At 38.5% G+C, this 25,178-nt stretch overlaps 1 protein-coding gene across 3 annotated transcripts in view; it reads left to right on the top strand.

The window, feature by feature from the left end:
- LOC125232351 (autophagy-related protein 2 homolog A) overlaps window positions 1-25,178 on the top strand; it is a 48,130-nt gene continuing 22,952 nt past the window's right edge. The window contains exons 1-32 of one of the 3 annotated variants that reach the window (XM_048137980.1): window positions 1-280; window positions 703-786; window positions 1,396-2,705; window positions 3,462-3,630; window positions 3,977-4,117; window positions 5,437-5,539; window positions 5,962-6,546; window positions 6,981-7,135; window positions 8,059-8,214; window positions 8,355-8,440; window positions 8,698-8,852; window positions 9,162-9,337; window positions 9,798-9,915; window positions 10,588-10,752; window positions 12,189-12,363; window positions 12,813-12,913; window positions 13,424-13,629; window positions 14,623-14,746; window positions 15,262-15,410; window positions 15,900-16,081; window positions 16,893-17,043; window positions 18,282-18,466; window positions 18,912-19,096; window positions 19,550-19,811; window positions 20,778-20,967; window positions 21,301-21,402; window positions 21,726-21,976; window positions 22,588-22,796; window positions 23,258-23,392; window positions 23,720-23,912; window positions 24,308-24,475; window positions 24,958-25,117. In XM_048137980.1, coding sequence (XP_047993937.1) covers window positions 2,538-2,705; window positions 3,462-3,630; window positions 3,977-4,117; window positions 5,437-5,539; window positions 5,962-6,546; window positions 6,981-7,135; window positions 8,059-8,214; window positions 8,355-8,440; window positions 8,698-8,852; window positions 9,162-9,337; window positions 9,798-9,915; window positions 10,588-10,752; window positions 12,189-12,363; window positions 12,813-12,913; window positions 13,424-13,629; window positions 14,623-14,746; window positions 15,262-15,410; window positions 15,900-16,081; window positions 16,893-17,043; window positions 18,282-18,466; window positions 18,912-19,096; window positions 19,550-19,811; window positions 20,778-20,967; window positions 21,301-21,402; window positions 21,726-21,976; window positions 22,588-22,796; window positions 23,258-23,392; window positions 23,720-23,912; window positions 24,308-24,475; window positions 24,958-25,117 — 5,305 coding nt within the window. In that variant the 5' untranslated portion in view covers window positions 1-280; window positions 703-786; window positions 1,396-2,537. Of the gene's footprint in view, window positions 281-702; window positions 787-1,395; window positions 2,706-3,461; window positions 3,631-3,976; window positions 4,118-5,436; window positions 5,540-5,961; window positions 6,547-6,980; window positions 7,136-8,058; window positions 8,215-8,354; window positions 8,441-8,697; window positions 8,853-9,161; window positions 9,338-9,797; window positions 9,916-10,587; window positions 10,753-12,188; window positions 12,364-12,812; window positions 12,914-13,423; window positions 13,630-14,622; window positions 14,747-15,261; window positions 15,411-15,899; window positions 16,082-16,892; window positions 17,044-18,281; window positions 18,467-18,911; window positions 19,097-19,549; window positions 19,812-20,777; window positions 20,968-21,294; window positions 21,403-21,725; window positions 21,977-22,587; window positions 22,797-23,257; window positions 23,393-23,719; window positions 23,913-24,307; window positions 24,476-24,957; window positions 25,118-25,178 lie in introns of all 3 variants that reach the window. The other 2 variants (XM_048137978.1, XM_048137979.1) reach the window with 2 other exon arrangements.

Raw genomic sequence — 25,178 nt, forward strand, 5'->3', positions numbered from 1 at the left:
TATCAATGATCAAACTAATGTCAGTGTGTCTCTGACTTTATTATGACTGTATGTAGGTATCTGACGAGGCGATGCAGTTGATTTGCGAATACTAGCTTTCCTTGACCACGTCATTCAGTCTTCGATGTGCGTTGCGCTAACATACGTGTTAAAATGGTACATAGAACCATAGTATTATTAGTTTTAATTACCATCACATGGCAAATTAATTTCGATAGAACTATCATAGCCGTGCATTTTCCTCATTATAAAATTCTGCTGTCCCTTGGAGATTGCAAAAGTAATGTATAAAATGATTTCTTCCCAGTCAAATATGTTCACAAAACTTGTTTTGGGTACGGTGGCAGCTGTCATCAATGGTATTTGTGGGGGTGTACATGGGCGGCAGTGATCGCTTACCGTGACCTGTATGCTCTTTTGAATTCCTCCTCTAGAAAAAACTATGAAATCACCATTATATTTTTTTTCTAAATTGAATGGATATGACAGCTATAACCGTATCAAAGCTTTGAAAAAACTAATTATATGTACCTCGCTGTGATATTGAACTAAATATGATAATTGATGTTTTATTATTTATTTACATAGCCAGTTCATCACATTAGATATATCCAGAAAATATTGCCGGGTATAAAAATTACAGACTGTATAGGTACCTAAATGTATAACAACAGTAACATAAAATTTATTTTTGTTAAATAGAACGAGTGCTGTATTCTGAACAACAAATCTGGGCCACTGTCAAATTGAACAGAGTTTTGGACATATACTACCTAAGCAACGATAGTAAGTATTTATCCTAATCAGCGATTGTTAATAATAGTTTAAGAAAGAATGTAGTCATTAGAAAAAGGGGCATAATTAAAAGAATAGGCCACAGACAGAGGAATCATATAGGTCGGTTAGCAAAATTGCATTTTATCCACAAGAGTGCAAAGTACTTTCATACAAATAACTTATAACTTAATTGTATGTTTAAGAAATGATTATTTAGAATGGTAAATATTGAATTAAATAAATTGATGGGTTTGATTCAAGGTCAATTTACTTTACCCACTAGTGGATAAAAATGATGGTTTGATTTATTTTTTTTTATACCACGCCGGTGGCAAACAAGGATACGGAAAGCGGTGACGGGTGACCGTAACCTATGGACGCCTGCAACTCAAGGAGTGTCACGTGCGCGTTAGTTTCATGTTTTACTGTTACTTAGTTTTTTGGTCGTATTGGTGTGGTGAAAAATTGTGTGTTTCACTCGGTGGCAAAGTTTGTTTAACCTTCGTGCCTTGAAACTCTCGCAACGCTCAAGATTGCACTTCTCCCTTTTCCACTGATAAACTAAGTGTCGGGAGAAAACGTTACTATTCTTACTTATTGGAGCTTCTCTAATTTCAGGTTCCCTGGTTTCTAGAGTAGAAATAAATTTGATACTCAACAATACTGAATTTATAGCATTAGCCTACAATGATGTAGGATTGAAAGAATTTAGCGCCAATATTTTATTTCCAATACATAGCAGTGCAACTTTTTATAGTCTAGAAATATTTACTTGCTCTGGGTTTAAACATATAGACAATGGTAAAGAAGACTTAGAAGCACAGGACGAGAAAATGGAAGATATTGATAGCTTGATAATACCGTTCTACGTCAAGAAAACGCCTGGCCTGTGAGGGCAGTTAGGCCTCGTCCTGAAAAACATTATACAATACATGTCATTCAGTCTTGCACGAATCAAATGGAAGTGAGACAGACAGTTTGCATTTTTTCTGTAGACAAGTTTAGCATTTTTGAATGTCACGCCCTGTCGCGCCTATGGAGATTATAGGTACCCTTATCCCGTATGTACCTGCGATTGCAGCGCGACCTATCTTTTCTTTTATATGTGCACATTGGATACTTAAATCTTTCGCTCCTTAGCTATAATCTCCTTAGTCGCGCCTTTTCTACAGATAAGTTGAGTATGTTGCATCATAAAATAAAGTATATCAAGCTTTCACTAGATCATCACTAGAATAAAGCGGCAAATTTAGAAAATGTAGGTTGGCAATCGTTTCATAGAAAATTTGAATTTCGCGCCTAATTCTAGTGATACACTTGTCTAACCGGCTATAACATAATATATGGAATATAAGGATAAATTGTGTTTACTAGACTATATTTCTACAAGTTCTTATTTATTGTATGTCTCCAACGTTTTAACCAGTGTCTTAAACAGCACTATGAAAATTGTCAAGTGTCAATTTGTCAAAACCCAAAAAAATAAATTTTGTAGTTTACTCGTATTTACTGGTGTTTTATTGTGCATAATATTACGCGCAAATGAGTTTTTAGCTTTCGCAATAATTAATCATTAAAAGCAGAATGTAACAGCCTACAAGTTCTTTTTTTTATTGTTAACTCATTTTAGAAGAGTGAATCGGAACGTTATGTTTATTTACGTTCTCAAGACAATCACACGCAAAATCACAATAGTCATTACGCACAAAAGTTCATTGAGCGAAAATTCGTAGTGTGATGTACATACCGAAGCCCTAAAGATGCGGTGGTATCTGCCGGGGACTGAAAGCATAAAGAAGAGGGCCTGCAGATATCTGCTACAGCGTTATTTGGGCAATTTTCTGGAAGAAAAACTAACTCTTGATCAGCTGAGTGTCGATCTATACAATGGTACAGGAACCGTGTGCGACGTTAGCCTTGACTGCGAGGTAAATATTTCCTTTATCTCTAAGCAATTTTACTTGTATCTACGTTTTTTAGACTACTACAAGGCTATTTTTAAATTACCAGCCCATGAAATGTTGGTGCGCAATAAGCGAAATCAACACGTGCTCTAATTTCAACAAAGAACTTTAGCACTGATTTGAGGAAAAATAAAACAACATGCTTTTAAATTGCTTTGTTCTGCAAATATTTGATGCCACACATAATTGACATTTTTATGAGACAATTTACTTATCATTATCAATTTAACAGAAACTGTAAGATTGTGTATTTTTAATTGTGGTTGTTATGTCTGAATGCACATATCTTAGCCACTTGAAAAAGTGTCACGCCCCTTTTATCTGGCATAGAAGTATCTTAGTACTGATACTGGTACATTTGAGACAAACCACTGAAAAAATACATTACTGTTATCTACTTGCAATATCTTTCAGGATAAATTTTAATAAACGGCCAATATATTGCGATAGTTACTCATGAAATAAAATCTACATTATTTGTGGTCATGGATCATTAATATTTCTTGTATGTGGTTAGCTTTTACACATTGCAATTTTTCCTCAGACTATGAATGCTGTAAAGTGTCCGAAACGTCGGGATGAATTATAAATTCATTATACGCAATTTAAACAGCCAATATGTTTAAATAAATCATCCATTATTTATTGTATTTAAAATAAAACTAAGCTTAAACCATACTGTACTTCTTCTCATAATCTTGTATTATTTAACCAATATAGGCAATCAATGAGCTGGGCGACTCACAAAATTGGCCCCTTGAAATTGTTGATGGCCAGATGCAAAAGATAACTGTGACAATTCCATGGTCGACATTACTCACTGATGACTCCATTGTTGAGGTCAATGGCTTGTCACTCACAGTGCAACCGAAAGTGCCTGCGGAGCCAGGTATTGTATTATTCAATCATGATTTTTATGGAAGTTTTCATTCCTCAATTAAGACACATAAATATTCAAGAAATTAGGTACTTGTACATTTACGTGTTTCCTGTAGCACTAAAGCAGATTATTAACATATCTTCAATTGCAACCTATATTCCTAAAAAAAACTGCATATGAAAAAAAATATAGTAAGAATAAATAATATTACATGTGGCAATTTTTTTCCTATTATTTGTGCCTTATAAAGGGATAAGATAGGTTTTATTCCTGTCTATAAAGCATGACACCAAGTAATACATATTAAATGAAAGTGGATGCAATCTACATTTTCAACGGAATTTGTTTCTGATAGCATCCACAATGCTGGAGTCCATGTGGTCCTCCATGTCCTCGTCCATGCAGCTGGCTGAAGAATGTCTCCGCAAGGAGGCGGCTCCCACGGAAACCAACCCTGTTGAAGGAATAGAGATGTTCGCTCATGCCATAGATTCAAGTAAGTACAATTATAGTTGAATGAACACAACAAGCAATCAACAACCCACCTATTTCAAGCTGTGTCTGCGTACTATACATACATAGTAAATTATTCTATGATAACTTTGTTACAAATTGTGTTTCCATGTTGTTGTCTCATTGCTATTTTCAGAGTGGTCGATTCGGCCAATATACATAGACTTTGGACATGATGTTAAAAGATCCAAGTACCTATTTGGCCTAGCAGTCTTCAGAATTAAAAATAAATTATGGATGTACCTACACCTCAATGATGATGGTCAATTGACAGTTATATTAAGTATTTTGATATAACTAACGTATGGACATGTGGTGGCATTCTGGACAGAGCGGGCAATGTTGTTATTATCTACTAACTATTTGTGATTGAATGAATAAATTAAAAAATTATATGATATTTTTATTTTCAAATCTATTTCTCTTGCTCTCTCACATTCAAAGACCGTATCGTGAATTGAAAAGACACCTAAAACTTAGTCTAAATTTTGACATGATTGTAATTTTGGATTATTATGTTCCGAGACTATGACCTGAGAGCATTTTGTTAAGCAGTATCTGATACAAGAAGGTCTGTTTTTATATTATTTTAGGGAGTTTATGGTGCTTTTAATATTGTCTAGCAAATGTATTACGGACAAGCAACTCTGTTGTAAAAAAAGTGTAATATTTTTGTTTTAGACAAATCATTTAATCGTTATTCATTTAGACATAAAATGTATCTAGGTGAATCCATTGCGGCCTGTTCAGAATGCCACCACATGTCCGTAGACTAGGTATAACTAACAAGTAATATTTTATTTTGATAACAATATGAAACACATTTGAAGTGTAGTTATAAATAACTTCAGTAAATTTAGCTGTTTTGCACTGTGTATAATTTAATTATTTCAGTGATTTTATTCACACTACATTTTAAACTGAAACAAAACAATCAATAACATGAAAAGGTCACCCATCCAAAGTTCATTAATGTTGCTCGAACTAGACTAATTTAAAATTCAATGTTGATATATAAATACACCCATAACCCCTGGATCCTGGATCGTCTGAGGCATCCAGATTGTGGGACACTGGGGTTTTAAGAACTTCTAGACTGAGGGTTCCACTGTTTTAAAACGAATACAGATTTGCCATTAAATATGAAACAAACAATAGTTATGTTTTCTAATACTGCTAAAACTACATTACTGTACTTTTTCCTTGTGATCAGTAATTAAATTAACCATGGTAACTTTATGTCATCGGGTAGGTCCTTTGGCTGTTAAGTAATAAACTAATTTCATATTTTCATCTTTGCAGTTTTGAGTCGCGTAAAAATCCGTTTTGTCAACACGAAGATAAGATTAGAACATGTTCCCAAGAACGGAAATAGAGGAATTGCCATAGAAATACACATAGAGAAGTGAGTATATTAGTTCCTTTGGTATGTCATTGATTCATTCATATTCTTTATTGCAAACTTCCTCATCGGTAATGACCTTCACACATGATTAAAACACGCGTGCCTACTAGACTATCAGCTGATAACCTTGTAATATATGTCACTCTAATGATAATATTATGCCAAAATCCGCCAATTCATTTTTAAATAAGCACAACACTTTGACCGCCAAAGACGTCCACAGACAGACACGAATACAGTATAACAGCGACCTTCATGCATAGCAATAAGGTATACAATGGCGCGTTCATGTATAGGTAATTTTCAAGGGTTAGTGTTTAGATTATGTATGTCAAGTCATATTATTGTACCCATTATATTGGTACTCAGTACAATAATATAATTGTTACTCAGTAAACAACTAGGTTTAAATGGAATTCCAGGATCGACTACTATGACGAAGCAGGAAATGAGCCCACTCCAGAAGTAACTGACCCAGAAAAAACGAAAACCTACATTGTAGCCACATACTCAAACAAAAAAATCAAATTCGAAGGTGTCACGCTATACACGGACGAATTCCCGTCCAAACTACGAACAATGGCCAGGAGCCTTGTTCTAGAAAAATCTGTCTCCTCACAAGCAGATAAGGCTGAAAGCCAAGCAGAAGCTATGGACCCGAACCAAAGCGTGATCTCAGATGTTTTCTACGAAACTAGAAGCGTCATATCCACTATAGACACGGATCCTATCAAAGAACTAATAGAAGAAGTGACAACTCATCCGGAACTGTCTAGGGAAGCTACGCCAGAAGAGAGGGCTAACCAACCAGAACCTATATTATTCGCTAAATTGACCGGTCAACAAGAATTATCTCTAAAAATGAAGCATTCAGAGGAAGTGGAAGGGCCTATGGTGGAACTCAAGATGTTGTTAGGATCTTTTATTGTTTTTATATCTCCTAGGCAGCTGCATACGTTGATAGAACTAGTCAATGCACTGAATCAACCAGATTTAGAAGATAGAAGGTAAGTCATTCCTAATAGCAATTAAACAAACATATTTTTTATTACGCACATTACTTAGCTTCTTAATCTACTACTTAATGAGGTCTTATTTTCTAATGAGATAATTTAGTACAATAATCGTCAACCATGTTTACTGTGACCATGACATTAATTTATAATCATGTAACGAGTTCTATGTTCAAATTTAAGTTTGAGCTCAACATGCAAGATTTCTAAGAACAAATTAATTATTTTTCATGAGAAAAATGGAAACCCTCTTTTGAAGGATGTTTTTTGACCCAAGATCTATTCGATAAATCTCCTCAATTACTTGCGAAAGCCATAGAGTTCATAATTGATAAATGTTGATAATCGCTACGACCTTTTTTATAGCACCTCGAAGACGAGCTCAGTTGTTAAAACACAAGACTACATTATAATTTGTGTTATTCCAGTAATGTGCCACTCCGACCAAGTGGCAGTAACTTGCAGTGCAAGCCGATGCGGCCGGCTGACTTCCAGCTGATAGAAGCTCAGCTGCTGGGTAACTTTGAGAAGGACAACGTCAAGCCGAGAAGTGGCATGTACGGCTGGTCTGGACCTAGCTTCGGTAAGAACATTTATTCTAGCAATGTGCCAATTTATCCGTGGCAGTAACTTGCAGTGTAAGCCGATGCCGGTTGTCTTCCTGCTGATAGAAGCTCAGCTGCTGGGTTACTTTAAGAAGAACAACGCGAAATCGAGAACTGGCATGTACGGCTGGTTCGGGCTAAGTTTCAGTAAGAAGACATTGTTTAAGCAAATAAAAAAATCTGTTTCGGCAACCGGTCTGGCGTAGTCGGTTCGGTAGTGACCCTGCCTGCTAAGCCGCGGTCCTGAGTTCGAATGCCGGTAAGGGCATTTATTTGTGTTATGAACGCAGATATTTGTTCCTGATTCATGGATGTTTTCTATTCTATGTATAAAAGTATGTATTTCAGCCATAATACAAGCTTTGCTTAGTTTGGGGCTAGGTTGATTTGTGTCCCCCAATATTTATTTATTTATTTAGTTCATGGTAACAATGACAGGGCAATAACTCTTTTACTCTACTTTATCTCTAGGTGAGTTGATGTACGCTAAACATGTAAACAAATCAATTTAATAATGAACTCTAATGTGGCACTTTATTGTCAACACCGTAATTTGTGCTTGAGATGTCGATTATCTTAAAATAGGCAAACAGATGAGTGAGATAACATCAAGTTCAATGGACAAATGCACCGCCACTGAATCTTTTACATTCTAAAATCCAATACTACTACTTGGCTGGCATGATAATCCAAAATAAGTCTAGCCTTCCAACATAAGAGCACACCGCTTCACTGGGTCTAGAGCCCTATCGCGCCATCTATCGCCAACGCCAATCTCATGGAGATCTACCTCCACTCTATCCTCCCAACATTTAGGACGACCAACAGGAAAGCATCCATTTGGTCGATTGCAGTAAGCCCTTTTACTCCCCGACTTTAAATAAACCTTATTCCGCTGCAGAAGAAAGTGATCCAGAAGGTGACAACTTCCATCCCATGACGTCACCCGGCCAAATGGCCGAGAGTTTCTCGTCTTCAGTAAGCTCTATGAGCGCAAGTATGACGTCCAGCGTCAACATCCCTACGGTGCAGCCACGAATTAAGAGGAACAAGAAAGGTAATTGATTTGATTTTCAACTTAGGAAATAAAAATTTGATTTCTTTTTCTTTGGTACAATAATTTAGTGATCAGTGAATTTTCGTACGTGTGAAATTGAACTATAACGGTAGATTTTAAGGTATTATTTTTGCTTCCAGTGCCACACATTGATGGTGATCCAACAGCCGAAGTGTCACACATGAGTTTTAGGGTTGCCTCGCTGTCCTGTGTACTTTTACACAAGGTTCGTACAAATTCTAATATGAATTATTTAAAAAAAAATGTCATTAGCTAGGTCCACACAGAGCAATTTGCACACGCGTCGCTCGCGCGGCAAATGTTCAGTGTAGACGTGCCTCGGTCGAGGCAGCACTCACGATTTGCTCGCCTCTACATAGCGCTCTGTATGGACCCGGCTTATCTAAAACAAACAGGCATCGATCGGAAGTTTTAAGAATGACAATAATAACCAGTGACTAAGAAAAAAAAAAATATTTTCAGGATATACTAGTCCCAGCTCCACTAGGTTCTGACTGTATATCTCCGGTCAGCGCGAGCAAAATGCAAGAGATATCAAATAAGTTCTTCGAGACTTTACAAGATATCCCTGTGACCAATAAGGCCATTCAAGATGCTGCTGGCAGAAATCATTTAAGGTAAATTTAAGGTTCTCCCAGTATGTTACTATTGGTGGGAACCTGTAATTGGCTTTTGCTGTTGGTTCTCCGAACAATAATAAATAAATAATAAAAACATGTGACTTCTCTCCCGGCGTTTATTTATTACGCTTAGCATTCTCAGTTTAAGTAAAATAATAGTATTTATATGCGATAATTCAATGTAATGGAATGCTTAGTAAAGGGACCTATAATAAACTACATGAAATAACATAATAATTGTGTTGTCTCTGTTGCATCCACGCAGAAAAAAACTTTGATTACTTTATTTACTATTTTCCTGCTCAGGCTCATGGCCTCAGAGATGACTTTAGACGGAAGCGAAAAGGTCACGACGCGAGGCAGTCAAACTGTGTGCGAAGCGGCTATACACCAACTATTGATACAAGAATGCCTGTATTACCAGCCAGAAGGTGGGACTACGGAGTCGGAGTGCTTTAACCTGCTGAGGTTTGAAGCTAAAGGTATGTTTAGTCTAGAAGCTAAAACGTAGACTGTGTATGGAGAGTACCTACATACACTAACCACTGATACAAGAATGTCTATACTACCAATCAGAAAGAGGCAGTAGAGAGTCTGATTTGAAGCGAAAGGTGAGTCAAGTCTGGTTGACCTCGTGCATAGTTTGAATGTATCCAAATGTTACATTAGAACTCTTCTACATTCAGAATATCATCTTAAAAACTCTCCCATTGTATCCACTCTCCATATCCTATTTCAGTTAAAACTGCACACATTTTTTATTTAGTTTTGATTTAAAAATAATTTGAAACCGTCTCACGATTTTTAAGTTACTAAGAATCAGTTTTTGATATAGATATGTCCATTGCTCGTCATAGGAATACTTGATTGATATGGATTGGTTGAGAGATTATTGTTTTTAAGTACATAATGAAGTAACATTTTTCGTGCCAATGTCAACAGACGATGAAGACGCCAAAGCGCCGCCGAGGCCCAACATCAGGATCAACCTGAAACAGACCTCCAAATACACGAGGGTCGCTGGAGAAAAGAAGCTCGTCTATCCCACCACCGATGTCGTGTAAGTCCACCATTTTAATGTTTACCTGTTGCGTCTAATGATTTTCTTTGCTTTTCAATAAACGACATTAAAAAAAGTCTTAAGCTACGCCATATAAAAAGAAACTGTCGACGCGAGAAGTATAGTTATTGCTTTCCTATTCATTATTATTCAAATAATAATCTCTGTATGAAACTGTCGTGTTTTTGGTTTGGCTCTATACTATTCATGTACATTCTTTCTGGGGCAGTGTTTGCCATAATCCTGGATAGACAAATTCTTTATAGATTAGTCATTCCCTGATACATGCGAGTAGGCGCAGGTGGCCAATAATTATAGATGACTTACTCATATGAATAACTTTCATACAGTTGTTTGGTGAGTAAGTCATGCAATGAGGAGGCACACTGACATTTTATCCCGTCAGGCGGCGCCTGTGCAAGTGCCCAGGCATGTCACTGTCAGTATATGTCTGAGAAAGAAAAAATATATAATCTTCTCGCTCTTACGTATGAAATTATTTATCTGTGCAATGGACTAATAGGGTGGCGCCATCTGTCATAACCTTTGAGTGTGCCTCCTCATTATTTTATTCATAGATCGCTATTTACGAAGAGGGTTTAACCTAATTATAGTCCGCAAACAACCTCAATATAAACTTGGAACTTCACTCACAATTTTTTTTCTTTACAGAGTAAAATGTCTGCCATGCTACATAGACGTGGAACTGACGATTATAGAACGAATGTCGGCGACGTTCTTCAACGGACCCTCAAATACCACTTCACCACCGCCGAACAACGTGCAGAATCAGTTTAACTGCACTCTTCACTGCCCGGACCTTAGCGCTACATTAAGGTATGCTGATCCATCCATAGAAAGAATTAACATTAACAAACACATTATTTAATTCTTTAACGACCATTTCTCAAAACTGAATGTTGCAAGTTAGAAGCGGAATATCTTTCCAACTTGTCATATTAGACATTGACTGCCACTTGTAAATTGTAACTTCGAAAAATGGGCCCCTGACCACACTCCCGTACTACAAAAGAATCAGTTCTACTGTACAGTCAACCACTTGGAACCCTAGGCCACTCTACAACCATGTCAAAATGACAAAACGTAAGCGATTTCTTAATTAAAACACTGATTTAAACTTTCACGATTATTACACATCATTATTTTTAAAATCGGGACTTAATCGCGTATAACTACATATTAAACTGACCTCCAACGTTTCAAGGACGGCGTTGTCCCCGTGGTCTCGGAGAAGACTACACAGTAAGACTAGACAGTAGAAAAGTGCGTGAAGCCATTGAAATCAAAAAACATCGCAATTTCAATCGGGACGAAGGTTTTAGGATCTCATCCACATGGAATCCTGTCATTAATAGGTGTAAGCCGAAAATAATATCGACAGTCGTTAAATCGAATATCGTCAGTGTTGTATGTCGACAGAGTAACATCCCTAGTGCGCAAACAGTTCAAGTTGATAATCAAAACCAAGTGCGGGTAGTTCGAAAAACTCGCGCGGCTGTCAGAAGGTGTTGATGTCATTTCAAGCCAGTCTTCTCCGAGACCACGGGGACAACGCCGTCCTTGAAACGTTGGAGGTCAGTTTAATATGTAGTTATACGCGATTAAGTCCCGATTTTAAAAATAATGATTTCTTAATTTTTAGTACTGAACAAATTTTGGTCAAAAGATAAATAATTTTAGTATAAGTACCGCCTACAGTTTATTTTTTTGCTTTTGTCACAACCACTCGCAGCATGAATACTTCGCGTAAATGTGACCCAAATCCATACTAATATTATAAATGGGAAAGTGTGTGTGTCTGTTTGTTTGTCCGTCTTTCACGGCAAAACGGAGCGACGAATTGATGTCACTTTTTAAGTGGAGATAATTGAAGGGATGGAGAGTGACACAGGCTACTTTTTGTCTCTTTCTAACGCGAGCGAAGCCGCGGGCAAAAGCTAGTAGTTCATATTTAACAATCTTAACCAAGAACCCGCCTGGGGCCCATTTCTCGAATGATATTAGACCAATAATATTAGTCCACGAACTGTCAAATCGTATGGGTTGCCATGACAACACTAATATTATTAGACTAATAACTTTCGAGAAATGGGTCCCTGGTGGGCACTCGTGAACTTTGCTCAGATGCCGGAGAATCCGCTTAGTGGGTTCTCGTCATACACGCGGGCGGGCGGTCGTAAATTACAACCGTTTTCTGGCGTAGTGCGCCATTTTTTGTCTGTTACTGAATGTGTTAACACTTTCTGTCTCAGGTTCCCAATAGTAGACCTGCGGCCCGGCGTCAGCCGCGAAGTTCGCCGCGTGCGACCAGACTTCCTCGTATTCAAGTTCCAGAAAGTGAACATAAACTCGCAGCAAACGCCGAGCGGTCGCCCGCAGCCGACCGCTGTCACTGTTAAAGCTACGAGCCTAGATCTGTACTATCATGTAAGTATACTTTACCCAATAGTAGACCTCCGACCAGAATTGAAAGTTCAAAAGATCATAAGTATTTTAAATTGTTGTACGATATGCATGTAAAGAAGCAATTCACAATTCGTACGTACAATCACGCCTGTTTGCCATAAAGGGGTAGGCAGAGCACATGAAACTACTAAAATTTCAGAGCCACTCATGGCAATTAGGGGGTTAAAAGAAAAAGAAATTGTGACGTTGTAGTGTCAGGTTGCCAGCCTCTCGCCTACGCCACAATTTAACCCATATCCCACAGTCCATATTCACAATTCGTTTCCATTTAAAACCCTTTAGAATTTTCCCTTTTCCTCATTGTATCGTTGATGATTTTCGTATCGAAAACTGTCCGACCCTTTAAATGTATTTCATCTTTAGAAACCCATTCGTAGTCATATTTTAATAACATCGTATTCTTGTTTTAGGAAAACGAAACATCTTCAGGCACTCACATAGCCAAAACTACTATGGATGACGCATTTGCTGGAGATGTCCTAAAAGGCGATATCACAGCGCCATTGCCCATGTAATTTTATTTTAATACTATCTTACATTAAACATAAAACATATTTATTCAACTTTACAAATTCATATTCATACACACAACACAATATTAAATTAAAAAACTGTACACAGTGAATTTGAAAAACTAACTTTTGTGCCTTAGCAATAGTTGGCGTGATTACTACACTAGGCAATGCCTGACCCGTAGGAAATCAAATCACCACCGAGTTACAATTACAGGCGCGAATTGCTACAGAAAGAGTAGTAAGTTCTAAGTTAAAACTAAAACATTAAAATATAAATAGTTTTACAATAATTATATTATAATTAATAGATATATCATTATTTTCTGCAAGTTATATAGATACTAAATATTGAAAGCCCGTACACACGTTTACTCTATCGCTATTGGTGACATCTTTCGAATTTAAAGGGGATCCTTCCTCTGGTATGCATGTTAAAGGGCGGTTCGCACAGCATACACATTTTATCGTGAACGTGACTTCGATAAAATACTAATTTTATTTTCCAGGATCACCCTAACTTTTAAACCAAGTAAAGCGCCAAAGGGTCCATTCGACTCGCTCCACGAAGAGCCAGCGTTCGAGCCTGTTAGCTCCAACCCTATGACCACTTCCATGTACATCATGAACAACTTGCACAGCTCGCAGCCGAGCCCGTTTAGCGCTAAGAAGACTGCCCATCAGAGCTTTACGAAACACGAGGGTAGTCCGCACGGTAAGAGACATTCAAGAAAATAACGTACTTACAACTCCGCTACTGTTGTGGAATGTCCACGGGAGGCGGGTAGGCTTACCACCGGCAGATCCGTCTGCTCGTTTCGTATAATTAAAAAAAAACATAATTCAGAGGCGTTGGTAACCTCATTTCAACTTGCCAATTTGGTATGAACAAAAAGCTTTAGCTTAGTTGGCCAACTCCTATTAAACGACGTTAGCGGACGTTTCCGCTTGTTCAAAATTGATTTAGCATGGGTTAGCATATTGTTACTGGTGAATTCTCAATACGACTTGTGTGTGGAATGAAAAGATTTGAAAATAAGCCGGTTTTTAATTACGAAAAATGTGGTTGCGTTCAAGAATATTTAAATGTCGAATGTAAAATTATTTGATAAACTTATGATTTTTACCTTTGTTTTGCAATATGAAATATGTAAAACGCATTTCAATTTACTTTTTCATCTTGATTTAAATTATGAACCTAAATATTATATTATTTATTAAAAGTTACTTATTATTGCAAATGAAAACATACTTGATAAATGGAAGTTGTGCTTTTAAAAAAAAATTAACAGAACTCCTATATATATAGACAAATAGACTTTCTTATCGTTACTCAAATGAACTCAATTTGGATACCGCTGACAATAATCTAATTGACAGATTTAAGTGCTGGAGTAGAAAAAGAGAGTTAACAGGCCTTGCTCCGGTGCCACTACGTGATGTAATCGTATGTCGGTAGATGTCGCTATACACCACCCTAAAGGTGTGTGTGCATAAAGAATGGAATGGAAAGGAATGAAAAGATTTGCGAAGTCCGGCGGTGGCTTCCGTAGCTCAATTGGTTAAGAGCGGCCGCCTAGACTGCGGCTGATGCGGGTCCCGCCGGAAGCGTAAATTTTTCCATCTTTTCCTTTAATTTAAAAACTTATCCTATGCTAGTATTCGATTTCAAGTAAAATTTATGGAATTAAATTTTAAATGTATACAGGTCAAGATGAAGAATTAATAGTTCCCGGAAATGAGGAGGAGATGAATGAATTCAGTAACAGTGCCGTAGAACACTCTTCCATCCATCTGGACTTCAATCTGCCCATACTCAGTCTACAACTCGAGTGAGTACTCTGCGACTCGATTGATTGCATGAGATAACCCTGTTTGACTGTTATTGTTTTGATATTTGACTGTGATATTTTAATTAAGTAGTGTAACTATATTATTAATATATTTGTATGCCAATAGGCACGACATAGTGATACTGAAAACAATTATTGAACATCTTGTAACTTACCTATGTTGAACAAATAAATCTTTGAATCTTGAATCTTGAGTATGGATAATAAAGAAACGATTGCGTATATTATAACTACAACAAAATAGGGAACGTACTCGTAACATCTTACATTATGCAATATTTTGCGAAGGGGCCTCGGGGCTTCCGAGACTGCTGTAGATGTCATATTACGCCTGCAGAGAAATTATCTGAAAAAAGTTATTTTTATACTAAATGAGTGGAAGGTTATAAGACCCTTAATCAGGACTTAAATGTTCCTTACATGATCTGTCTAGTAGTCAACGAAGATTAAATGTTATGTTAAATGTATTAGGTAAAACAACATTTTTATTTCAGGTCAAAGCAGCTGTACGAGATAATTTACAACCGGATCAACTCTGATCTGTTGTTGTGGGAGCCTCAGATCATAGATCCGTTTGAGATCAGTCCTCTTATGTACGGGACTATATACCCAGCTTTCGGGATGTGCAAAGGATCTGGATATGGTAACTATCATATTTTTATTAATATTTATTGAAATAATTGTGGACTTTATTTATTTGGTTAAAACCAAGACGATTGCGTAGCTCATTGGTTATTATTCAATGGTATTTACTTGGAAGTTTGTGTGATTCTTGTGCGTTAGGTGTGGTATAAATACTAGTTGTAGTTATTCCATTGTTTTTATTCCATTTCTAATACATATTCAAACGTCGGAATCATGAAAACAGCCGGCGTATCATGATGCCAATTTTATCACTTATCCACGTGGATAAAGCATCCGTCACGCTTTACCAAGTATGTCAGTGTGAGAGTGACAGATGTCTTATCCACGTGGATAAGTGATAAAATTGGCAGCATGATACGCCGGCAGGCTATAAATAATAAGTTACAACACTGCGAAGACGCCATTTATTCATTACTTTAGACACGTCCCGTCCCTTTCTCATCATGCACAAGAAATGGCGCCCAAGTAATAATTCAAAACTTTTTAGAATCTGACTCTGGCAGCTCATCGTCTGAAGAAGAAAACTTATACTATTCAACTTACGACAGCAAACTAAAGAAGGGTCTTGGCGTTAACAAGCCCAGTCTGTACGAAAAGAAGGAGACGCACAACTTCTGTCTCACTTTCAACGTCGGGAAAGGACTGCTTACTATTTACGCTCCAGTGCGGGTAAGTCAACTAGTCAAGATGAAATACATTTATCATAACTATCTGGTAGGGTGTCTAAGAGGAACTTTTATGACTGATACATTTTTCTATAAATTTGCTATAAGTGTTGCAACACTGAATTAACACGGTATCGCATTCTATAAGTTGCTTTACTCGAAAAATTAATGATGAATTGATAAAGTCAAGTATCCTGCTTAAAGTGGCTGTCTCAAAAGGAGCGTTCCATGGGCTGTACCGTACAAACACATTACATTTGTGTGTAGCGATTTTTTTCTGCGCGTAGTGGCTCAGCCACGACATTGGCCTAAGCGCGACAGCGGTGAGCGGCGGCCATACATTGGAGCGAGACACAGCGATGGGACTTTTCATTCGCACGTATGGCTGCCGCTCACCGCTGTCGCGCTTAGACCAATGTCGTGGCTAGGCCGTAAAGCTGGCGATTATTTTTGTGTAAATGATTCTGCACAATACATTAGAAAAAGATCCTCTTAGGCCTGATTTAGACGGCGTGCGAACTCGCATGCGATTTTAGTTACATTGCGGGTTGTTGAGGTTACATACAATTTTGCACAGCCATCAAATACCGCAATGTAATAAAACTCGTATGCGAGTTCTCGTACCGTCTAAATGGGCCCTTACTCGCGTACTATTTAATGGAATGCTCCAAAAGGTCAATCTGAAAGCTGTTTTAGATATTTACGGGCTTCAATTCCTATAATTTTTTTTATTGTATTCTCACGGTTTCTCAATGAAAAAAAAAACGCTTATCTTTTATATTCAATATAAAATACCAATTTCTCTGCATTTTCAGGATGCCAATAAACGGGTAGTCCCTGGTCAGATGGGTGAATTGGTACTTGAAGCCCACAAGCTGACCATGTGCGAAGTGAGCGGCCTCAATGGACAGCCCAAATCTGCTCAGCTGTGCTTGCGCGCTGGGAAGGTTACACTCTATCACGAAGGTAAGAAGGTCTATGATTATGTTAGGTTTCACAACGATGTGTCGATAAAGGTTCGCCTAGATCGAACGAACGTGCGTGTTTGCAACAAACATGCAACTAACTTACTGACTGTCGCATGTTACCGTTGTATGTTGTGCATTGCGCCGCAGTCACCAGATCTGGGCGTATCTTTAAACGATTGTAACGGATATTACAATAGTACATTACGATACAAGTGCGTAAAAAAGGAAGTTCGAAACGAGTGCCGATAAATTAAAACACGACCGAAGGGAGTGTTTTAAATCGACACGACTTACGAATTTCCTTTTTGCACGTGTATCGTACGACGTTTTTCAGTACAGATGAGCCTTTAAAGTTTCGACCTGGCATATAATGAACCACTTCTCGCACTAGTGCGTAAAAAAACACCATCTGTACTGAAAAATGTCTTTTCTCAAACATACATACATACATACAATCACGCCTGTATCCCATAAAGGGGTAGGCAGAGCACATGAAACTACTAAAGCTTTAGTGCCACTCTTGGCAAATAAGGGGTTGAAAGAAAGCGAAACTGTGACATTGCAGTGACAGGTTGCCAGCCTCTCGCCTACGCCACAATTTAACCCAAATCCCATTGTCGTCTTCTACGACACCCACGCAAACATGCAATGAAATATTGTCTTTACGTTCCTTAAAATGGGCTGGGAAGTATCGCTTTTTGGGCGCAACAACTCGAGAGGACTGTAAAGGGATTTCATATTATTTTTTAGGCCTAGGCCTGCAAAGTAACTTTTTTTTATAAAATATTGTCCTTTAGAGCATTTTTTTTTATTTCATTGTATGTTTGAGAAAAGCACTATACATGCCTCGGCGTGAAAACGGCCTCGTATCCCTATCCGTATATACCCACTTGGCCGGAAATCCTCATTTTCCCGGCCTCTGATGTAATGTACTATTTCTTCATTATCTGCAAACCCCACCCCTCACTTAGTCTCCTTACTAGTGTTTGGAGATGAGAAATTTGTTTTTGGACAAGGCTCTTGTTTATCCTCTCTATGGAATGAGAATCTGTTTAAGGTCATCCCAGGATTCTCCCTATTGAAGGTTTTATGCTTGTTGAAAAAATGGCCTTATAACAGAAAATTCTCATGTCCGATCACGATAAGGTAATATGCCTTTAAACCTAAACATGTCTACGTATGATGTATCAAATTTATTTTTATTTTCCATTAATATTATATTTTTGTCATCATCAGCTCTCTTGACAATCCCGTCTGAAAAGCCAGGCCACAGAGTATACGGCAAGGCACTGCCTCCACACCTCAAGAGCACCATCTACCCGTCCGGCAAGGGAGTCATCATCAAAGACCGGCATCCGAATAAGGACATGTTCTCTATGGCGCTCAAGGTGGAGCCTGATTCTGAAACACCTGGATTGAAGGTAAAGAAGTATTAATAATTTTCATGTCTGTGCATTTTATGTGATGAAATATCGGTCTATAAACACACAAATGAAACAGTCTATATGTAATCTCAATTCTCCTGATGGGTGACTCCACGTAAAAGTAACGTGAGTCACGACTTCATTGAGGGTCTATTTGAACTACAGCTGCAAATGAAAGGATCTATGAATATATCGGGAAAGTAACACTTATTTAGAGATAGATTATCACTTGAACTTGCATCGTGAATAAATGGAGAATGCCATAAAATCGTGACTCGTGTTACTCTTGCCGCGGATTGACCTTGATTTTAATTTATATTAATCCTGAAATTGAGTGTTAAATAGTTTCAGGCTCATTTTCTTCAAAATTATTGGATAAAGTGTAGAAATAACCGTGACTTCCCGGCGCAATATAACTTATTAATTTTCTTTTTTTATCTAGACGATCTGCATAGCCTTGGGCTTAGAGCAAGCGACATTACGTCACCGAGGCGACAAAGGGATAGCATGGCTGTCCCAGCTGATGGATGTCCTCGATGTATTGGACTATCCCGTGCCTGGATACACGCCAGCCACTGTTCTGTCAGAGCTACACGTGCACATATCTGACTGCGCTGTGGACTACAGGTAAAGATATATACGGCCTGAGATTTAATTCTGGAATATCAGGTTCCTTTTGCCAAAAATATCAACTGACGCGCTACGGCTCCATATTATCAACCTTCACTGTTCACGATGACGTCGATGATAGATGACTCACAATAAGCATGGCGTTAAAAGGCTTAAAATAACGCTTATAATCAGAGATCGGACAACTGGACGTCATTCAAACAACATAAGGTTCATTACGTAAACGTCATACAAATGAGTCAAATGACGCCCAACTGTCCGATCTCGGCTTATAATATAACTATGATTTGGCGACCTGTCTGTGTCTTAAGCGTTGTTGTGAAATCGATAGTTAAGGGTTCAAATCCTACTAGGGGCATTTATTTTATTGATAGCACGGATTTCTACTTAGAAAAAGGGTTTTTTTTTTAATATAAAATTGTGTCCTATAATTAATTATTCAATTTTCAGACCACTCTACCTGCCAATCCGCACCGTTGTGACCCTCGGCAACTTCAGCGTATCAAGCAACATAATCCCCGAAACGAACACATCTAGTTTACGCTTCCTCGCTCAAGAATGCACCCTGTTCCTGGCTCACGTGAACGTCAAACCTAATACTCATATACCGCAAGACGATGACAAGTTACCTGATATACATAAAGACTACGTTTGTGTGGTCGATGTTGGACTGTTTGAGCTGTCTTTGAGGATGGAGGATAAAGTCAACAGTGTAAGTACTTTTCTGCTGTAGATTTAAATAAACACATCTTCATGTGAACGTCAAACCTAATACTCTTATACCGCAAGTCAGTGACAAGTTACCTGATATACATAAAGACTACGTTTGTGTGGTCGATGTTGGATTGTTTGGGCTGTCTTTGAGGATGGAGGATAAAGTCAACAGTGTAAGTACTTTTATCTACTGTAGATTTAAATAAACACATCTTCATGTGAACGTCAAACCTAATACTCTTATACCGCAAGTCAGTGACAAGTTACCTAATATACATAAAGACTACGTTTGTGTGGTCGATGTTGGATTGTTTGAGCTGTCTTTGAGGATGGAGGATAAAGTCAACAGTGTAAGTACTTTTTCTGCTGTAGATTTAAATAGACACATCTTCATGTGAACGTCAAACCTAATAATCTTATACCGCAAGTCAGTGACAAGTTACCTGATATACATAAAGACTACGTTTGTGTGGTCGATGTTGGACTGTTTGAGCTGTCTTTACGGATGGATGATAAAGTCAACAGTGTAAGTACTTTTGTCTACTGTAGATTTAAATAAACACGTCTAGTCTACGCTTCCTCGCTCAAGGATGTACCTTGTTCATCACATATGGACGTCAACAGTGTAAGTACTTTATTCTGTACATCAGCTAGATATAATATGACGAAGCGAATGCGTCTAGTCTACGCTTTCTCCCTCAAAAATGCATCTTGTTGTGCATGCATATAAATATACTCAAATCATATAAAACACGAGCAATTTTAAATTTCTAAAAATATAAAAATTCTTAAATCTCTTTAAAAATAAAAGCTCAAATCATATAAAACACGAGCAATTTTAAATTTCTGCTGATTGTGTACAGTACAGTAATAGCAAATTATTTTTTACGATTGTGCTTTCTTTTCTACGAGAACACGCCTGTGTTTTCATTATACGGATTGTGACCAAAATTCCTTGTTGTAGTCCAAAGAACAACCTCAAGTTGACCTCAGCGCATCGAACAACATGGTTACCCTATACACTTGCTGGGACTCTGCCTCAGCGCTGTGTCGGCTGCTGACGTACGCGGCGGCCGACGGCGACTCGCAGCCGCCTTTCGACCGCTCCTCGAGACACACCAGCATCTGCTCCGACCAGCCCGAGCCTCTAGTCGGTGAGTCACTTACTCCACATAAGACATGGTCACCCTATACACATACTACGTTTCTGCGACGGTACTTTACTGTGCAACTATGAAAATTTGTCACTAGTCGCCTTATACACATGCTAAGTCTCAGTTGTGCTCAGTTAGTCAAAAAGTTAAAGAAAATTATATTTTCAATTCATTCAAAGGTTGTCACTAAAGTACGAAGGCATGGCTACCCTTTAACCTGCCGGAACGTTAGCGTTCATATCTTGTACACTTTCAAAGTAGAACAAAAAAAGTTTTGAACATACATTTTGTCAGACCGTTTGTTTCAACGTAACCATTTTGTTTAAGGACTAGAAGATAGACCGATAGAAGAAATCCGAGAACTGTCGCCGAGCGAAATACAACAGGTCAACGATATGATGGCAGAAGCGATGAAAGAAAGTCCAAACGATACGCGTAAGTACAACTCAGTAATAAACTTAATCATCATCATTCGCTTGTCTTTATCCCATTTACTTGAGGTCAGCGCAGCATGTCTTTTTCTTCCATATATTATCTCTCACACAGTCCATCCCTTTTTTCTTCAGTTTATCTTGTAAACCACTTATTTTTTCTATCATAAATGTATTTTAATAAAGGAAGCAATTTGTCTTTTAGACGATTAAATACACAGGTCACATACTAATTACTATACAAGGAACATTTTGCACGATCCAGGCAAATATCTAATGTTTTTATTGACTGTCGCTGCTTTTCTTACATCACTTACGTTTTTGCAGTCGATGACGACGAGCTCCACAGTTCAACAGAGAAAGAAGGCGTCGAGATATTCTTCTTCCCGGACGAGTCCAACTCCAAACGGCCCTTGGACCTTCTAGAAGAATGTGATGCCAAGTCTTTAGACTCTGAAGATTTCCGACCAGTGGAGGAAGCGCAAGAAGCTAAACCGACTATTGTGCAAGTAGCTAAAGAGTTGGGCGACCCGACTTCCACGCCTAAAACTACACCAAAGAAACCTAAACGGAAAAAGGTAAGAATATATCTTTTTAAACTTCCTTTCCGCAACGAATCCTACTCCAAACATCCACTAGACCTTCAAGAAGAGGATCGGAAAAAAGTAAGCAGATGTGTCTTTTCAAGTATTCTCCTTCCCCAATGAAAGGGTTCTTGACCTTCTGGAAGAATGTGATATCAAGTCTCGCTTAGCGCTCATCTCACTTTCAACTTGCTCACAACTCTTTAGTGTGATGCGGCCCTTGTGTATATTGGCATAATACGATGGTTAACAATGTTAACATTGATTTATAATCATCTTAGTTTATAACAATTATAACCACACTAGCTTTCGTCCCCGGCTTCGCTCGCGTTAAATTCGAAAATTGCGGAATGCTCCATATAAACTTCCACCCCCCATTTTAGGGAAGTGGGGGGTTAGAAAGTGACAAAAAGTAGCCTATGTCGCTCTACGTCCTTTCAACTATCTCTACTTAAAAAATCACGTCAATTCATCGCTTCGTTTTGCCATGAAAGACGGACAAACCAATAGACACACATACTTTCCCATTTATAATATTAGTATGGATGGGTATTTTTAGGCTACAAAAATTACTTGAATTTATTTGGCCATAATTTGTCCTTTAGGTGAAATCCGGCGGCGACGGCAGCAACACCGACGACGAATACTGCATCATCGAATCTCAGCCGTACTGCGAGGACAATGATCTGGACGAGCCGGTCGTCAACTGGATCGGCCCCGGACAAGTGTACATGTTCGAGAACCACTTCACCGTCCCTGCGGCCCGTAGCGACGTGCTGAAGGCGCCTAAGAGCTTCCCGCTACCCGTTTTAAGGTCAGTCAATACAAAAATATGAAATTTGCACAGAATCTCAGCCCTACTGCGAGGACAATGACCTGGCAGGCAAGTATAGTCGCGCGATAAACGATAAAACATCTGGCCGTCCCTATCGCACTATTTCTAAGTGCAATAGGGACGGCCAGATGTTTTATCATTTATCGCGCGACCATACTTGCTTGCCAGGACGAGCCGGTCGTCAACTGAATCGGGCCCGGACAAGTTGGCCTGCGGCCCGTAGCGACGTACTGAAGGCACCGAAAAGTTTCCCGTTTCCAGTGTTAAGGTCAGTCTACAGTAATTCCTGTTACAGCACTGCGAGAACAATCTTTCTGATCGTCAACTAGATAAGTCTCAAACTCTTCTACATGTTATTGAAACACCACCAGTTTTCGAGTAGGATCAATTGAGTTTCTTATTAAAATAGATAATTATCTAATAATTATATTTGTTAACAGATATACGCTATGCGAGATGAGCGTGACTTGGAACATGTTCGGTGGAAGCGACTTCAAAACTACCGGCGACCCACCGCCCTCCAAAAAGACGGTCACCATTGATGACGCCAAGCAGGGATCACCAACGCCTTCCAAGTAAGACATTTATTTATAACGCTATTATCTTCGTGTAAAAAGCACTATATAATTAGAGCAAAAAAGTACAATACAAAATATTCCATTTTTGTAATAAACTTGCTTCATGAGTTAGTATTTCTTTGCCTAAGTTCAAATGTGACTTTTCTGCTGGCATTATCATCATAATTCATTGCACTAGTGTAGCATAAGAAGCAGTTGTTTGTCTTAAGCCATTCGTCGCATGGCGACCCGGCCAGAATGATAACACTGTATTCAATATGTTCCTCTTATAAATATTTTGCTATAATAAACACAGATCTCATTATATTTGTATTTTCTTAACAGGCGCACTAAAGACTATGAACCGTACGAGGCCGGGCGTGCAATCACGGCCGCTTACCGCCAAGGAGTCAGTTGGTCGTCAGGTTCAGAACGAGTGTTACCACGCATAAGCATGCCCCAGAAACGGAAAGAACTCAAGACGAGGGGCGGCAGACATAGGGACCACCATACTTGTGTCAAACTGTGTCTTACCAAGGTACGTAGATTATAACTATAAGTAATTAGGGGGGGGGGTCACGTGGTCTAATTGTATGGCCAACCTAGGCTCCTTGGGGGGGGGGGGGGGGGGGGGATCCGCGCATGAAGCATGACACGGAAAAATCTCAAGTCAAAGAGTGAGAGACATAGGGACCACCATACTTGTGTCAAACAGTCTTACTAAAGGTAGATCATGATGAGGATACTTTTAAGAAATTTATATAATTTATAAAATTTATAAATTTATAATCACCTATTAATATTACACATTTAAACATAGAATAGAATAAACATTTATTCGTGAACACAGGCAAGACAAAATACACATAATAACAACAAGACAGAAAGGAATGAAGTGCCACGAAATGGCTTACACATAGCATTTTGTTCCAGGTCAAATTCCAACACGAAACATACCCCAGCAGTGGCACACACGCGTCGCGACAAACACTAGCCATTAGCAAGATCGAAGTGCTCGACAGATTAGTCTGCAGCGACATCAACAAGCTGCTTAGCCAATACAAGCTCAAGGACGAACCGGAGCGAAGCAACGCGCATATGGTGAGTGATAAGTACCTTAAAATCAAATAGCTGGTCAAAAAAAACAGCAAGACATTTGTCAAAACGAATTTGAACGACTTGCTAGTATGGAATTTATATGAAATCGAATTTAGTGACATCCCGGTCAACTCAGTTACTTTATATATTTCTACCTGACTTATTAAATATAAATTGGATTTAAAAGCAACTTCTGTCCGTGTTTTTCTTATAATTATCTGATGCTTTATTTCGTGCATGGTATAAAATATTTTAACTACAGTCAAGTTCCCTATACAGCGACATAACGGGACGCGGCAGACGCTCAATAATTGACTGACGATGGAACCTTTCTACTGAGCATTTGGTCAAGTACTGATTTTAAATTCCACATTATTATCTATATATTAGCCGCCGCTGATATATTGGACGGTGGTCTATTCTCGTTTTATTTGCCTGTATTGCAATTCACCTGACAGATTACTAACCAACCCATTTATTCCCAGTTGGTGATAAAGGCTGTGCACATGAGACCAGACCCAGCGTTATCAGCGCACGAGTGCTGTCTCAAAGTATCACTGCTGCCGCTACGATTTAACCTGGATCAAGACACGCTGGCTTTCCTCGTCGGATTCTTCTCGAAACTTGGCACGGATGAAAACAATGGTAACCACTCATTCTCATATGGGTGAATCCACTTTTTCTTGCCTTTTATTGCCATGGTTAC

Source organism: Leguminivora glycinivorella, chromosome 13 (genome assembly GCF_023078275.1).
Source record: "Leguminivora glycinivorella isolate SPB_JAAS2020 chromosome 13, LegGlyc_1.1, whole genome shotgun sequence".
Taxonomy (NCBI): Eukaryota; Metazoa; Arthropoda; class Insecta; order Lepidoptera; family Tortricidae; genus Leguminivora; species Leguminivora glycinivorella.